Raw genomic sequence first — 17,118 nt, 5'->3', positions numbered from 1 at the left:
CCTACACATTAACAAAAGCAAGCAGTTAAATAAAAAATGAAACAAATACAACTGAGAGATTAATGAACATGAAAACATCCTTGCTTACCTGTACTCTAAGTGATTATCTGCCACAAACCAATCACTTAACATATGATCAATTCTGAACAGAAGCGGCCAAAAGATGTATTTTTTAACTACATCGCAATATTCTCTCAGTACCTCTACCGGCTTACTGCACCACACAGTACAGGGATCAACACCTTAATACAAGAAAAAAAAAATAGATATAAAAACTATATTACAAAATTCAGACAACTTGATTAATCAAAGTTTAATTAAAGAAATAATTAAATGTTTCTATATTATATATGTCTAACAAGCTACCTGGAAACAAGGAGACATGAAAAATGCAAATACAGCTGGAGTTCTTGTTCTATAACATCCCAAATAAAATTCCACCCAAAATAGCTGGAAAAATAGGCTATTTCAGCTGGGATTATTAGAAACTGCAAATGTTAAGGATTTAGGGGTTGTTTTTCTTTGGGGAAAACGAAATGGGGCGATGATAACTACTTAAAAAAAAAAAATCTCCCCCATGAATTGTGACCATCACTCCTAGCAACAGTCCTAATGACTTCTTGTTGACTCGTCTGTCAGGAGGACAAAAATACATTCAATCCATGGACTACTGGCCTGTACATCACCTAACAGTTCAGCAAACACCCCAGGATGAAATTCAAGAATGCACTGCTTCCTTCTCCAACCAGATCCAGCTTCACCAAAAAAAAAAGAAGGCTGATTCTATCTGGATTAAGCAATATTGACCAAAAAATAACTGACGGCTGCTGACAATGAGTAACACACAAATTGCATTCATTAGCTATATCATTACAGAACAGTTCAGCTGATTAGAATATACAAAAAGCCCCATAATTAAAGTAGACTTATTTGCCTGCTGCACAAACAGCATCTGACTTCTAAAGCTCTTTATACTATAGCTGAACCTGGATCAGGTCATAAATACTAGCTTCCTGGCAGTGCTGGGGGCAGCTCCTTCCAGCTGCTACTGTCAATTTCACCACCACTGCCTGACTTGACCCTGGTCCTGCTCCTAGGCACCCTGGCCCTATCCATCACCCGCCCACTGCCAGGGGCACCAGATAGGGTCTCCATGGAGACTGGCCCAGGAGCCCCGAGGGCAGGATGTGCTTGGCCAAGCAGATGGAATGGAGCTGTGGGTGGGCAGGGAATGGCATCCGAGAGCAGAACAGGTCGGCAGGTGGGGGCAGGATTGTGAGGCAGTGACAACTTGGGGCCAGGACCCAAGGCAGACCCATGATCTGCTCACCACACAGCCCTGTAAACTGGGGGTTCTGATCCAGCCCAGAACAGCTCACCAAAACTACTTAAGTGGCCCTCCAGCCCAAATAACTGCCCATGCCCGAGTTAAGGTCTGCTTTGATAAGCCTCTGTGCTCTCTGGCTTTCCCGGTTCCCTACTCTGCTTGACTCTGGTTTTTGGATTCCAGCTTGTGGATTTTCCCATGGATCTGGTAACTTAGCATCCAGTTCCCAGACCCTGATCCTGCCTGTGATTAGGACTTTGCTCTGTGGATCTGGTAACTTGATCTCAGACTCCATAACCCTGAACCAGCATGGGTTTTAAACTCTGCCCCTGGCTCCTGCCCTCCCTCAGGGCCCAGCCACTAGGCCAGATTGCCTACAATCCAGTCCCTTAAAGAAATGAACTTTCATCCTTATACAGAAGGAAGAAAGAAAAAGTAAAACCAAATTCCCAAGTAAGGTTTAAAAAACAAACAAACAAAACTTCTATTTAACCTACCTGTTTTAAGTTTAAGTTTATTTGAAGAACGCTTTCTAAATTTATCACGAGCCTGAAAGTAAAGCAATGCTTATTTTAGTTTTTGTTGTTTTACATCATGCAATCATACTGTATAAGCCACCAGCAATACAATTCCTTTAAGCAGCAGACTATTAAATTGACACCAGTTTATAATTAAAATGGGTAAGTGTCACCCCGCCTTCTTTCAGTTGTGGCCATTCCAGAACATCCAGGAAAGTGGCAGACAACTTTGCTATCAAGTTATCAAAATGAAAGGAAGCAAGATGAAAGAATTCTGGACACATCCCCAAATGTCCTGCCTATAGTTGCACTATGAATAAAGGCCTTTTATTCAATTTTATATCCTCAACTTTTAAGATACCTTTTCTAGGCCTCAATTAGAGGTGGATGAATGTGCCTCCCTCAAAAAACAACAGTAGTCCTGAGTTACCTACAGGCCTCCACAGTTCCGAATCCTTTCATGCCTCAAAAACAGATAATCAGACTAAAAAACTCTTTTATCATTATATGCTGCATCACCCACACAGAAAGCCCTTTTGGGTCTAATCTCTTTTATAATTATTGTGAACAGTCAAACAGTATGTATTACAGGTACTCTTCACTTAACAACCTACCTGTTTAACAACCGTGCGGACTTACGACCAGCGAGAACTGGTCATAAGTACGAGAACTGGTCGTAAGTACGAGAACTTTGGTCTTTGAAACGGCAGTGCGGCATCTCAAGCCAAGGCACGCAGTATCAAGGGGCGGCTCCTCGCTTATCAACCAATTTGCTTAATGACCTAGTCACAGGAACGGAACTTGGTCGTTAAGTGAGGAGTGCCTGTATACAGTTTAGCCTAGGAATGGGCAAAATATATCCCACAGACCAGATCCGGCCCACCAGCTGATTGGATCCAGCCCACAAGCAGCCGCCTGTCAATAGACTGTACTCAGCCCGCAGTACCGCCACAGCACTCCACATGGGGCCAAACCCTTCCAACTCTTGCCCTGCTTGGCTCTTCCTCCTGCCCCTGCTGTGCCACTCTGGCTCACAAGTAGCACAGGATACGAACAGCAGCTCTGGGTCAGGGCACCACTTACACAACCAGGCAGTGGGGCGGAAATTGCAGCTAGGCAGCTCCAGCCCCGGTGCATGGGCTCCAGCTCCAGGCCGCCTTCCATCCATTCAGCCACCTCAGCCTCCTGCCTGATCGTGCCAGGTAGGCAGAGTTGGTGGAAGGTGGCAGGGAGCTGGAGCCCTGCTCCAGCTGGCTGGGTGTGTGGTGCTCAGCACATCTCCGCACGGCTTCCACGTGTTATCAGCTGCCCAAGGTGGCATAGCAGGGGCAGGAGGAGCAGCCACTGGAGGCAGGGACAAGAAAGCAGTACCTGGGTGGCTAAGGCAGCAGCCCTGCCAGGAAGGTGCACACACTGGCTGGGGCAGTGCTGTCTGGCAGGCATGGGGCGGGTGCAGGCAGGAGCGCAGTGTGGACTACTGCAGGCGGGAGCGAATGGGGCTTGGCTCCATGAGAAGCACCATAGGGGGGCAGCTGTGGGCTGGGGGGGAGGAGGAGCTGGAACACCCAGGCGAGTTCTGTTGCATGCACCCTGTGACCCCCACTTCCTCTCCCCACCCCACCGGCTCCCAGGACCTAGTCCACAGGCATTCCCCACCCTGCCAAACACACAAGAGCAAGACTTTATTTTGAGCTATTATGCAATCACCTCTCTATACACTACTAAAAAAAACCCAACATAAAATCAGGACATTTTTTTTGTTTAAATAAAATTAAAATATGTTATAGCAGATGTCTGATTCTAACTATATGATTTTTTTTTTTAATCTATAATTTGTTAAAATGAAGTCTTCCAAAAGATTTGTGTGCAGCCCCCAACAGCTCACCAAAACTCATTTCAGCTGGAGGGACACTTAATAATTGCCCACCCCTGGTTTAGTTACATAAAATTATCACCTGGTATGTGAACAAATGTGTTTAAGACATGCTACTTCAAAAAAAAAATATTTTCACCCATTAAACTTAGTAAATAGCTAATAAACATTGAACACTATATTCAGAAATAAAGTACTGTAAGTTTTCTTTATTAATTGAATGCACTTAGACCCAACTACTGGAAAAGCTATGAGAAGATGCAGAGAAGAAAAAAAACAAAACCAAAAACAAAATTTATTAATTTATTGTTACAGAAAATAATATAGAACTGAACAGTATTATATACACTTTTAACCAAGCAGGAAAAGTTTAGGAGTGTCTATTTATTTACTTTTATTTCCCATGTAGCACTGTACTCTCTCAATATCATAGTAATGGATTTAAAAGTTTCACAATACACCAGCAATGAAAAACAGTTTTAGACCAAGAAGTAACAAGAAATTTTTGTTATATCACACAAATCAGGTGTCCTCCAAAGCATATCCAGAGTTTTAATAAAACTTAGGACTTTTACATAGTTTTACTATTATTTCAAAGAGAGAGATTTTCTTATGGGGGGCAGGAAAGAAAGGAGAGTCAGGAAGCCAACTATGTAATGTATAAGCAGCGGCAGATCCTTAAAGCTGAATACTTTTACAGCTGTCTATGCTTTCATGTGTCAGTATACTAAAGGGGACTGGATGCTAAATGAATGGAAATCTTACTACACTTTGGATTTACAACATGCTGAAGTGAGATCCCCATAACTTAAAAGCAGTTTAGAAACTGCAGCAAATTCCTGTGTGGATATGCATATTGACTTAAGTCTGGCTTATATTAATTTAGCCAAATTTAAGGCAAAATGAATGTTCACACACAAAGCTGCATCAGTATAAAAGTGGCACCTTCATTAAGTCAAATGTGCATAGACTAGGCCTTATTCTTGTTCTCAAAACTCTCTTTGGAAGCCTACAAAATTGAAGTAGCCTATAATATTATTGTATATAATCTTACTGTGTGTTCGCTGAGGAAAAGTATAATGATGTCCAAACCAGTCCACTCTAAGAGACTGATTAGCTAGGTCTGAGGCATTATATAACATGGATTTGCCTATACTACAGAAACAACCACATCTGATATCAGCTTGACACACCAGATACAACAGCACCTTGCTAAAGCAGAGCTGAAAACTTAAGTCCAATTAGAGTGGACAGAAAAATCTTTTCAACACTCCTCGTTACAAAGGAATGCTGGGAAGGACATGTAGGATGCTTTAATAAAAGATGTGTAAGTTAGTTGCACCTACACACACTATTGAAATATTCTTTATTCAAACAATGACTGCCTATATAAAAGAAAGTTTTACTGCTTTAACTGTATCAATAGAGATGAAGTCCAAACCCTTGGTACAAAGATGCTTCTGTTCCTCTAGCCCAGGAGTATGGAGCCAGTCTACAGGTTAAACCAGGCCCACAGACCAGCCCATGTTCGATCCCTGGCTGGTGCCTCATGCAGCGTGCATCCTGGATTTGGTGTGTGTTCTGCCTCTGCAGTAAGGACACTGGCTCCAGCCCCATGAACCACACACAGTCTGCACAGGTCAGTTGTGGATAAGCACTACATGCTACCAGCTCTGGATTCAGTGCGGACAAGTGGTCTGGTATAGACATCACATACAGTGTGCACCCCAGATCAGCCCTGTGCCATGTGCATGCAGCCCATACTAGAGACAAGCAGTACTGAGGTCAGTTGATATGGCACCATGGACTATTTCTGATACCCCCGATCTAGTTTATTCCAATATGGAAAAAGGAATAAACTGTGGTATTCTGATACCAGCTGAGTTGTGCTCACACCATGAATTACACAAGATTAAATATTTCAGTTAAAAAAAAATTACACCCCTGTTTGTAGACCAGAACTAAGTAAGAATTGCCATCAGATACTCAGCCTGCACTTTACCTATTCATACAGCTACTTACCAACTGACAACAAGGTTTAATGCAGCCACCATAAAAAGCAATGCCAGCAAACTCTGAGTCAGGTAGAGATTTTTCCATGGTTCATGATCCTAGAAAGCAAAGTCAAAATATATGAAAAAAAATCACCTGGTATGCCCCTTTGACAGGGTTTAGAATGGCTGCAAGATTAAGTTATAACATGTTTCATAACTTGTTCCCACACCATACCTATCATTTGAAAGCCATAAAAACCTGGGGGGGGGTTTCCAATTAATAGCAAAGTAACCAAAGTATCTGAACATTTTGTATGAAAGTTAAAAAAGTATCAGACGATAAGTACCAGTCCACAGTAACAATCTTACAGAGTTTTGGTCTGTGATTAGGGTGTAAACATGCTATGATTATAGCTAGTAACAGTGAAATGCCTGGCATTATCTAATAGTGTAAGAATGATGTTGTAGCCATGGTAGTTCAGAAATTATACAAGAGGCAAAGATTTCTTAGGATGATATCTTTTATTGGACCAACTATGTAGTTGGGTAAAGTTAGACAAGCTTTTGAATTTAAGACATTCTCTCTCAGGTCTAATCATAAGGCCTGGCTCCCTGTGATCAGACCTGGGAGAGAATGTCTTGCACTCAAAAGCTTGTCTAACTTTATCCCAACTACATAGCTGGTCCAATAAAAGATATCATCCTAAGAATCCTTGCCTCTAGCATTTTCTAGAAATTTTAATCAGGAAAAGAAATCGAGTGAGTAAAGGGATTTTCACACGTATTGAAAGAGAACAACTTTAATCATGAAGAATCTATGCTACAAGTTATTCTGTGGTTTGACATAAAATTTCTACCTGCTCACCCATCCACCCCCCATCCCAAATCAGTCTGGAATACTGTGGAGTGAGGTCTATTGCCAGCGACAAGACGACCTTCAGGGAAAATACTGGGCTGAGGGATCGCAGGGAAAGGATGAGTGTGAGATCCCCAGAGGAAAAATTTAACAAAAAAATCGTGGAAAGCTTGGTGTCCACATAACACTGAACTAGTTCACAGAGGAACAGTTCAAAATAATACCTGCTTATCTCAATATACTTTTGAAACATTTTAGGAAGGTTAAGCTGTTCTAAACTGGCTTGTATGTCCAGATGCTTGCAGTTCAAACCACATTTTAAACGGTCTGTGTCTGTCAGTACCTTTTATAACCCTACATGCAATGCAACAAAAATTCCAGTTAGTAAAATACTTAATGAGAAATACAGGCTGTTCCTGAACCTAATGAAAACTAAATACAAGTATACTCATTCAGGGCACCTTCAGGAGCCCACCTACTCTGACACAAGCTAATTAGCATGTGTTGGAACATGGGTCAGACACCTGTGTAGGTGCCCTGAATAAGTTCACTTGCATTTAGTATTGAGTCTGCTGGAGCATGCTAATTAGAGCTGGAGCTAGTTAGTGTGTGCTAATTAAGGCTCAATTAATGGAGCTGGATTAATTGAGTCTGCTGGAGTGTGCCTATTAGGTTGTCACATGTATTCAGAGTTCCCATACTTCAAAATGGTGGTAGGAGCCACGCTGAATATATAACATGTAAACACCCACATCATGAGAGCGGCTCTCAGGAGTCACTTAATTAAAGTGCCCCCCCACCCCAGCGCATGTAAAGATGCCCTCAGTGACTGAAAACAGGATGCAAGTAAACATTAGGAATAACAAACCAACCTGTAAAAGCATTAGATAAATTTATCTGGGGTTGTATATACCCAGGAGACCCCCTCTACCCATCCCTGCATAACTATCCCTTAAACTATAAGTACCATAACTGTTTACACAACACCACAATGGATTTGATTTAAATCGTATCAATTTAAATCATGGCTGAAATCACAGGACAGGAAGCCTCAATTTAATCATTGTTTTCTACAAAAAGTGCATCCTTGTTGTTTGATATTCTCTACACGTTTAACTTCTTGAAACTTTGCACTTTTAGACAGTTAAGGGCATGACGCTGTGTACACAAACTTGCAGAGACAAGAAGGCTGATGGGTAGGTAATCAGGTCTGTTCTCTCTTGTCTCCATATACTGCTGTTAACAAGGATGTTAATCGCTGGAGACACAAATCCAGGTTGAGAACTATAACTAAACATTACAGAGTTGCTTAATGGGACTGTCGACTGAGCACTGAATCACATTAGTAAAGATTAAAAAAAACAACCCACTCTACCCAATCTACAGAGGAGCCTCTGGGAACCCCATAAGACTGCCCCTAATATAGTCCATGGCCTGTTCTAAAAAGGTTACATGAATATATTATCTCAAATAGTATAAGTTATAATCCCTATTCCATGATGATATCTTTAAGCTTTAACACATCTTAAATTAAAACTATCCTTATATAGGTTTGTTTTTAAAAGAAGCATATAAAAAAAATATAAATAAAAAAATACAACTAAATAAAAAGAATCTGATTTAAATTTTAAAAAATTCTTATTTTAAAAACATTGTTGATTTTTATCTACCCTGCACAATACAGTATCAGGACTGTTGCCTGGAGTGGCGTGGGCATTAAGGCACACAGCTGAAAGCCCAGAAACTGCAAGGTCAAGGCCACAGCAGAAGTACTCGCAACAAGGCCTGTCAGATACCAATGAAATCTGTGAATTGTACAAAATACCTTGTCACACAAGGACACAAAAAGGAAGGTAGGTGCCAGGACTAATTATTTTTGCTCTGCAGGGGTATTCTGTTTCAGCATTGTGCTACCCATCACATTAACAAATAAGCAAGCCCAAAGAGGGGCTATATGGCCAGGCTGATCCTGTTTATTATGGCCATTTATGAAGCCCTACATGAACAATGCTTCTTTGGGATAGTTCCCTTCATAGAGAGCTAGAGAGAGAGAGAGAGAGAGAGCGAGCGAGCGAGCGAGAGCAAGCTAGAGAGCGAGCGAGAGAGCACGCTTCCTGTTCCGTGTGTGGGAAAAGTAGTGGCCTAGAGATAGCAAAAAGTATGGTATACCACTGAATGAGGTTCTAGCTCATTTGAGTGCCAATCATATGGAAAGAAGTGCCTCTTTAAAGGTGTCTCAGTCTCAGTGTAGATTTCAGAACTGGTGTTGGCACTGGTGTGACAGCTTCTGGGTTGCTCTTGCCCCTTCTCTGCATTACCAGTACCCTTGCTCTCATCGCTTAACATTGTGACACTTAAAAGATTTTTCTTGGCTTGAGTTCACCTTATGGATGAACATGTCATATGCTCCAAGATGCACTCAGACTTGGTACAGGTATATCACCTAGCACCTAAGGCCAACAGCACAGGATCCCTGTCCTGGGTCAGCATCAATATTGCCTGTACCAATGTTACTCTAGTCAGAACTGCAGACCCTAGTATCAGAGCCAAAAGTATTGACGGGTTTTTTTGTTTAATTTCCTCCTTTCTAAGATCAGGTATAATGCCTGCTTGCCAGAGCACTTTTTAAAGATATCCTCCAAGCAAGAACTGTGGACACTGCTTCCTGTACCAGACTAAATATGACCTTCACGAACTACTCCAAGGGGTGTGCATCATAAACCTCGTGTCTCTCAAGCAGCAAACAGAGCACTAGTTAGAGATGTACTTTTCTCTGAGGCAGAAAAAGATGTTTCCTGTGTTCACTGATAAGAGTAAAAAGGTCATCACAGGAAGGATAAGTTAAACCCCATGGTTTACAGGCCATGACACAGGAACAGCTGGTCACCCTACTGGCTTTTTTTTTCCTGGATGTTCCATAGCAATTTTTGAATGAGAATTTAAAAAGAGGTGAACAGCTGCTTCTTCATAAACACCAAGTTCTCAGCTCAAGAAAAACAGAAACCCATGAGATACAGCCAAGGAGTTCTGTTGCTAACACTGGCAGTAAAATGACCCTGAGAGAAGGTCAAATCGACTCTGCTACCTACTCACAAGAGAGCATGAGGTGATAAAGATGATAAAGCCACAACAATTCAAAAAATTCCAAACTCATTCATGTGAGGGGCTTGCAAACCAACAGTAGACAAAGCTACTTGAACAACATTTTGTTCTGGTTCAGAAAAGATGTGAACATTTTCTCCCCCTCAAACCCCTCCTCTGTGGCCACTTCCCCCCTCCCCCAAGTGGCTGGCCTCCCTCTCTGCCTACATTTTTCTCAGTTTGGCTTGGATCAGCAGGCTATAACACTTCCTGTTTAACAAAGAGCTGATCTGGGTTACAGAATCCTTTTCAGGAACCCATAACCAATGCAAAAAGCCAGCGTGGCTCAAGGCAGCTTCTCAAAAAGCAGCATAATCTACTTTGCTCATCAAAATCTAGCAAGAGGCATTAAAATAAAAACAGCAAGGCAGAAGGTATTTCTCACTTAAACCCATCCTGGCACTAAGGTTGTTGGCTGTAGCCATATTGATCTAAGAACGCAGGCAGACAAGGTTCTTTGGGTAGATGTGATCTCTTTTATTTGACCAACTAAATAGTTGGAAAAACTGCATTTAACCAGCTAGACAAGGCTCGATCTTTGGCTCAATCTGATGTCTTTTATTAGATCAACTTAAATAGTTGGAAAAACTTTTCTTAGCAAGCTTTTGGGTTTAAACCCTTCATCAGGTAAACACCATTTTACCAGCTACAATTATCACCAGGTCAACATTCCCTCCCCCCCAACCACCCTCCTGTCTCCCATTGTCATTCACACCTATTGTCTCCCATTCTCTCTGATCCTCCCTGCCAGGCATTTGCATTTGCACAGACCTGCTATCTGCACATTGGCTTCTCTTCTACCCAGGACAGCACACAAACACCAACAGACTCTCCCCATGCCTGAAGAAGGCTGCTTGTGCCCGACAGCTTGCAAAGAACAGTTTTGCAGGGTATTTAGTCGATCTAATAAAAGATAATCACATCTACGCAAAGGAACCTGTCATCCTGGCGCTCACCATTTTGCAGGATGCTGACCCGTATGAAGGAGGAAAGGGGAGAGGCAGAAGGATACCCTGCCCCTTCAGCAGCTGCCTCCGCTAACCACAAACAGCTGCAGCCTGCGATCACCCCCACCACCAACTGCCCTTTAACCAGCACGGTACACCCCCTCACGCAAACCCCGGGGGAACTGTTTAATCCAAACCGGCCACACAGGCGAAGCCACCCATCGCACCCTAAAAGCATCAGCCCGGCTCCCCAAACCGGGTTTGGAGAGGCCTAGTGACTAGAAGTAGCTTCCAACCAGCTTTCACGCCAAGGCTTGCGGAAGCACCCGAGACCCCAGGACCTCGGAGCCTCCGCCTGACCCGAGCAGCCCCTGCCTGCCTTCCTCCACGGGGCGTGGGGGCTGTAGCCAGATCCCACCTCAGTCTCGGCCCGGGCCCCGGCCCCGGCCCTGCGCGAAGCCAACACAACTGGGGGGGGGGGAAGAGACAGGGAATGGCGAACAGCCGCCCGCGGGACCCCTACTCACCGGCTCGAGGCTGACTCCCAGCAGCCGCTGCACCGCCGCTTCCAGCCCGCGCCGCCGTGAGCAAGGGGCGAGGTGGGAGCAGGTGGGTGAGGCTCCCGCGGCGCAGCACAACAACTCCGCCCCACGCGCACCGGCCCCTTCACGCCACCCTATTGGCTGCCCGGCTTCTGACGTCAGGAACGCGAAGCGTCGATCTTCGCAGCGCCCCCGGGCTAAGGGGGGCGGGGCGGAGCTGTGTTAGGTTTCACTCGCCTACGCAAAGGGCCAGCCGCGGTTGTTCGCGCGAGAGGGAGGGAAAAAAAAAGGAGGGGGGTGTTCGGTTCTCTCGCACATGCGCGGGTGGTGACGACACTTCTGTAGGGCGGTGAACAGAGGCAGCGGCTGGACGCTTATAGGCAGGGCATAACGGGCAGGGGTGACGTGGCCGATGTTACCAGCCGATTGGACGCGGGACGGCGCCTGCGCAGCGGCTTCTCCCACACTACCTCCTTCGTCAGTTGGCTTCGCCCCGAGGTGGTAACGTCAGTCCCCCGCGCGGAGGCGGGATCGGGCCGCCATGGTAGAGAACTCGCCATCGCCGCTGCCCGAGCGCGCGCTCTACGGCTTCGTGCTCTTTCTCGCCGCCCAGTTCGGCTTCAGTAGGTGCCGCGGGGAGGCGAGGGCGGGGCCCGGCCGGGCAGACGCGGCCGGAGCTGGCCCCGCAGGGCCGGCGTTGCCGGGTGCACGATAATTATCCGGTTTCTCCGATAATTGGAACCCTTGTACGATGAGCACTCAGTAATGGTAATAAGCGTCTTCAAACTGTCCGATCGTTTTTGAGGTAGCGGATGGATGCAGCAGATGTAAAACCCATGTCACTGTCTGGGAATCGTAAGTGACATTTGGGTTCACTGTCAGCGCTCGCCTTACAATAAAGAAATGCTTCAACTTTTGACTTATTGGCGACTTACAGTGAGCAATATGAAGTAAAGAAGAAGGCTTATTTGCATATTTGTCACTGTACAATAGTTTTTCAGCAAATATGATCATTTCCTATTTAGGACTTGGCAATGCTGCCCAGGACAACCCCAAGCTTTGCTTGGCCGGGCCTGGTGCAAGCCCAGCTGGGTCTAGTCTGTGGCCCCTGTTTCAACCACCTCTCCCTCCATGGCCCTCTGGCCCAGAGGGAGGAGGGTCTCTGCTGCTGCAATCGCCCCTTGCCCTGCCAGACTGCCCGCCTTAAGCCAGCCTCAGGGGCCCCGGTGCAGAGTGGTGCCTTGGACCTGCCTCTACACTTTATGCATGACCAGGACCTTGTTCCTCTGCTGCTGGGGTTTGCTGTTGGATAGGTCAGACAAAGCTGGGTCAGCACTGGGGAAGCCACATCTGGAGTCCTGCATCCAGTTTTGGGCCCCTGCTGCAGAAAGTAGATGGACAAGTTGGAGGGAGTCCAGCAGAGGGCAACAAAAATGGGTCAGAGGTTGGAGCACAGGACTTGTGAGGAGAAGCTGAGGGAATTAGGCTTATTTAGTTTGGAGAAGAGAAGACAGGGAAATTTGATAGCAGCCTTCAGCTACCTGAAGAGAGGTTTGAAAGAGGATGGAGCTTGACTGTTCTCAGTGGTGACATATGACAGAACGAGCACCAGTCTCAAGGTTCAGCAAGGGAAGTTTAGGTTAGATATTAGGAAAAACTTTCTCAGTAGGAGGGCAGTAAAACTTTGGAACAGGTTACCCAGAGAGACGGTGGAAGTTCCATCCTTGGAGGTTTATAAGACCCGGCTAGACTAAGCTTTGGCTGGGATGATCTATTTGAGGATGGTCCTGCTGTGAGCAGGGGGGTTGAACTAGATGATCTGTGGTCCCTTCCAGCCCTAATTTTCTGTGATTCTCTGAATCAACCCTTGTCTCTTTTTTAGCTTTAAAGACTAATTTGGAGACCTATGAAATGTTACTCAAGTAGTTCTCAACCATGGGCTACTGTGACCCCTTTAGGGATGCTGCTGGAGTGTCACGCAAAGGTAGCACTCTTAGGTGCATGCACATGATTACCAAGATAAACCCAGTGACTTCAGACAGCAATCCAATGCATTTAAAATCATTCTGCCCCTGTTGTGGGCTTTCTGAGCTCTCTGCAGGAGAAGACTTGCTCAGTTGTCTTTCTGTAGTTAAGAAAGGAGTAAAAGCTCAGCGTTGACATTTTCCAAGGGATGCCTTGAGTCTAAATGGATGCAGGGGAGGGTGCCTCAAGTCTAAAAAAGGTTGAGAACTGCTAGGCTACTTCATAGCATTTGCCAAAATAAACTGTTGCCCTTGAAAGCCCAGGTTAGTCTCTGACCAGGTTAGTTTCTGAGGTGCTGCCCTGCCTTCTACCAAGAGTTGTGTGCATGATGCTGTTTGTGGGGTTGTCCTTCTCCCTGATATTTTGGACATGCTGGTTAGAGGCTAGCGAGGCTCAAAAGGAGTAGTCAAATTTGTGGGTGATGAAACTGTTAACTGTTATTAGAGCAATTGGAGGTGTATCCTCTGGCATCTCTAAACCAATGATGGTAGATGCCAGGGATAGGATATCTATCACTCCAGACCAGGCTGGGCAAAACGTTGAACACCAAGTGGATCACAACTCTGCCCACCTCTAGACCATACTGTTGCCTGCACAGGATCCTGGCCCCGGAGCAGCTCCCAATCCTGCCGCACACCCTGCCAGCACTACTGGGGCCAGTCTCCATGGAAACCCTGGTCCCACACTGTCACAGGCCCACAGCTGCTGGGGTCTCCATGGAAATGGGCCACAGCATGCTGGGAAATAGAATCCAGCCACCGGCTAGATCCACCATTTTGCCCACCTCTGCTCTAGACATACCTGTTCCAGCCTTTAGATTTATCCCTCTAAAGCATCCACTCCTTTATCCATCAGAGGCAAGATACGAGTCATTGGACTAACCCAATATAGCACTTATGGTCTAGTAAGGCCTTATGGGAACTACTGCTGTAGAGCAAGTTGTCATTTATTTGAATGATTTATAATGACACTACTGTAAGTGCTTAGAACTGGTTTTTTTTTTAATTCTGAAATAATGTTAATTTTACCATTGTGATCAAAATACTAACTTCACTTCTTCTGTACAGTGCTATACCTTGTGTGGGCATATGTTCCTGAATCGTGGTTATTCTCATTGGGACTAACATACTGGCCTCAAAAGTAGGTTCAAATCATTTAGTTTATAAAACTATCCTTGTAGAAATATTTGATAGTCTTTGAACCTTTTTTTCAAATAACAAAACTAGAAATGTACCAGTGCTATTTATGTAGCATAATAGGTCTTGCATTTCATCCAGTTTGAAAATGATGACTTACTATTGTTCCTCTGACAGACAACTGGAGTACTTTTGCAAAAACTATCCTCCACAAATAGTAATTTGCCCTGAAAAATTATCAGTGAGCTAAAGTGAATACATAGCTATTTCACTGTGTTTTATTGAAGTAATCTTGCAGTTTAAATCATGATTATTGCAGTTGTAATTGGCCACCAGTTGGTAGTAAATAAATGAGCCCGTGTGATCCTTTTGATATACTTAAAGTTCTCACTTAAGTTCTGAAAGCTCTTCTTGTTACACTTTTGCTTGATTGATTTTTTTCCCCCCCCAGAAAATTTTTTTTTTTTTAATCCAGCATATTTTTTTTCTGATTTATAGCTTTGAAATGCATCTTATTCTGCAGGTATTGGGCTGTTGCTTTGCCAGTATACCTCCTCGTTACTATAGGAATTGCTTATGTTCTACTTTTTGGTATTAACATGATGAGCACTGCTCCACTCAACTCAACACATACCATTACAGGTAATAATTTCCTGTCTCTTACCAAAACATTAAAAAAAAAACCCCAAACTGTAAGCACGTTTGTTGGTACACCTAAAATAAGGAAATTCAGTCTTTAATTTCCCTGAAGTGTAATTTTTGGTGCATAAAATTTGCTTTTAAAAATGCTTCTTATAAAATATGTAATGATTAAACTATATATAAAATATGTAGCAAGTGAAGTACTGTGTAACTTTTTTTTGTTTTTCTCTAAGTTTGTTGTCTTGAAAATGGATGTCTTGCTCAAGCATTTGCTGTTCTCTTTTCTGTGTACTATACTGTTCAACTGTCCGGTTTGGTCACTTGAAAAATATAGGCCCGCCTTCAGACTTTCCCATTCTCTCTCAGGATGCCAGTACTTCTGTTTATTAACGGAACCCTTTTTTGGGCAAGACCACAATTATTTGCTTTAGCATGGAATTACAATCTAAGGTGTCCCAGTAATATTTGGCTCTCATTCATTGGTTCCCAATACAGACCTGGAAAAGTATTATTTAAGGAATATTTCACTGATGTGACTTGAGCTCAGAGTACAGTGCAGTGGAAATAGAGAGGTATAGGCTTTACATTAAAGATAATGACTAGAATAGTAGCTCGATTGCTTGCAGAGACCTAAAGAAAATAAATTCTGCCTATGGATTGGTACTGCTGGCCCATTTTAACTCCAAGTCTTGAATCAAGTCTATAAAAACTTAGGAAGTCTATTATCTTGCTGGGATCCTATGACCCCAGCTGACTTCTTGCCCTTTGGGCAGGGGGCTGGACTCAATGATCTTCCAAGGTCCCTTCCAGCCCTAATGTCTATGAAATCTATGAAAACCAGAAAGTTAATTCCTCCTTTAGCTAAAATATTATTGCCCAGAAAAATATGTTCATTTTATTGAACTAGAAGGACATAGAATCTGAATTATTTGTAATTTTACTTCATTTATTAAGTGCTGTGAAGTCCTGCATTATGATTTGGATGTATAGAAGTATTAGCTCAGCATGCTTTTTTTGACAAAGGGTTAGAGTTTCTAGTAACACTTACAGCATGTAAACACACAAAGTAAAAGATTACATAGCATCTGTGTTAATAGGGAAGTATCTTTTTAATTTTCCTGCAGATAACTATGCAAAAAATCAGCAACAGAAGAAATATCAAGAAGAAGCAATTCCTGCATTGAGGGATATTCCCATCAGTGAAGTAAACAGAACGTTTTTCCTTGGAGACGGAAGTAACTAATTAAGCCAAGATGTTTTGCTTTTTTAAATAAATTATAACCACAATTAATTTTTTTAAAACATTTGTAACTGGTCTGTATTAGGAGAGAGACTTTCAGAAACTAGCATATTCTTTTCTCATCCAAATAACATTTAAACAAATATTAAGCTTGTACAGGAAGTGTATACATAATCGCTGCATGTAGCAGTTTTTTCAGTATAGTCTCTTCATCAGTGACCTTTTACTGTTTGTGAGCATGGGTATGTACCCTGACATTGTGAAAGTCCTGCTGTTGTTGTGCAGCCACTATCACAAAGCCTTCATCATTGCGGTCACCCTTATAATCTGACTTTAATTTTTCAGTCTGTGCAGAGGATGAGGCTGCACAGTGTATTCAAACAATGAGATTGTCTCTTTGGCGCACAAGCTGGTACATAGGTGAATATTATCACACAGAAATAGCACTTCAGGGGTTTCTGTATTGGGACCAGCTCTTTGCATACAAGGTTTCAGTTTCTTTAGGATCTTTATCTCAGTTTTCTGTAGAGCACTTAGGAACAAAGTCAATAAGAACACCCTCCATGTCCATGGACAAAGTTAGGCAGCATTATTTTCTGACTGACCCTCATACAGTGCAGGCATGCATGTCTTTGTTCATGCCTTTTGGCTTCATAATAGCTCATCTCATAGTACTAATGAGAAAGCCCTAGCAATTTTCCATGTCAAGTATGTATTTGCTGATTAAAACCTGTAAGAAAGAAAATATTTTGGAATAAAACCTTGATGTCTGGAACTGAGTGGTTGCACTGGTTTGAATGGCACTTTTGATTTGGGACAGAGGTTTACCACTTCCTCCTCTATAGGTTCCCCCACCTTTCTCCCTTGTTTATAACTA

The 17,118-nt window shown here is 43.5% G+C and overlaps 2 protein-coding genes across 10 annotated transcripts in view; one reads left to right on the top strand and one right to left on the bottom strand.

Moving 5' to 3' along the window:
- The window catches only part of TTC3 (tetratricopeptide repeat domain 3), a 99,834-nt gene extending 88,513 nt beyond the window's left edge, over positions 1-11,321 (bottom strand). For all 8 annotated transcript variants that reach the window (XM_025212053.1, XM_025212059.1, XM_025212055.1 and 5 more), the window contains exons 1-4: positions 11,184-11,321; positions 5,741-5,829; positions 1,825-1,876; positions 89-242 (exon numbers count right to left, since the gene is read on the bottom strand). In XM_025212053.1, coding sequence (XP_025067838.1) covers positions 89-242; positions 1,825-1,876; positions 5,741-5,818 — 284 coding nt within the window. In that variant the 5' untranslated portion in view covers positions 5,819-5,829; positions 11,184-11,321. The remainder of the gene's footprint in view (positions 1-88; positions 243-1,824; positions 1,877-5,740; positions 5,830-11,183) is intronic.
- A 243-nt stretch (positions 11,322-11,564) lies between these two features.
- Positions 11,565-16,295, top strand: PIGP (phosphatidylinositol glycan anchor biosynthesis class P). Of its 2 annotated transcripts, none has more exons than XM_006030389.3 (4): positions 11,565-12,053; positions 14,291-14,363; positions 14,883-15,001; positions 16,126-16,295. In XM_006030389.3, exons 1-4 carry the CDS (start codon positions 12,011-12,013, stop codon positions 16,242-16,244), a joined length of 354 nt encoding a protein of 117 aa, XP_006030451.1. In that variant the 5' UTR covers positions 11,565-12,010; the 3' UTR covers positions 16,245-16,295. The 2 variants fall into 2 exon arrangements, with proteins under 2 accessions (XP_006030451.1, XP_006030450.1); XM_006030388.3 differs by having other exon boundaries at positions 11,598-11,821.
- The last annotated feature ends 823 nt before the right edge of the window (positions 16,296-17,118 follow it).

The sequence above is a fragment of the Alligator sinensis genome, unplaced genomic scaffold, assembly GCF_000455745.1.
Source record: "Alligator sinensis unplaced genomic scaffold, ASM45574v1 scaffold69_1, whole genome shotgun sequence".
Lineage (NCBI taxonomy): Eukaryota > Metazoa > Chordata > Crocodylia > Alligatoridae > Alligator > Alligator sinensis.
The sequence above is the reverse complement of the archived record's forward strand: the minus strand, read 5'-3'. Positions and strand labels throughout refer to the sequence as shown.

Excerpts from the sequence above, each read along its gene's own strand:
- PIGP (XM_006030388.3), top strand. The coding sequence starts at position 11,740 with ATGGTAGAGAACTCGCCATCGCCGCTGCCCGAGCGCGCGCTCTACGGC. Across the intron at positions 11,822-14,290 it reads CGCCGCCCAGTTCGGCTTCA|TGCTATACCTTGTGTGGGCA; the intron begins GTAGGTGCCGCG and ends TCTTCTGTACAG. Across the intron at positions 15,002-16,125 it reads CTCAACACATACCATTACAG|ATAACTATGCAAAAAATCAG; the intron begins GTAATAATTTCC and ends ATTTTCCTGCAG.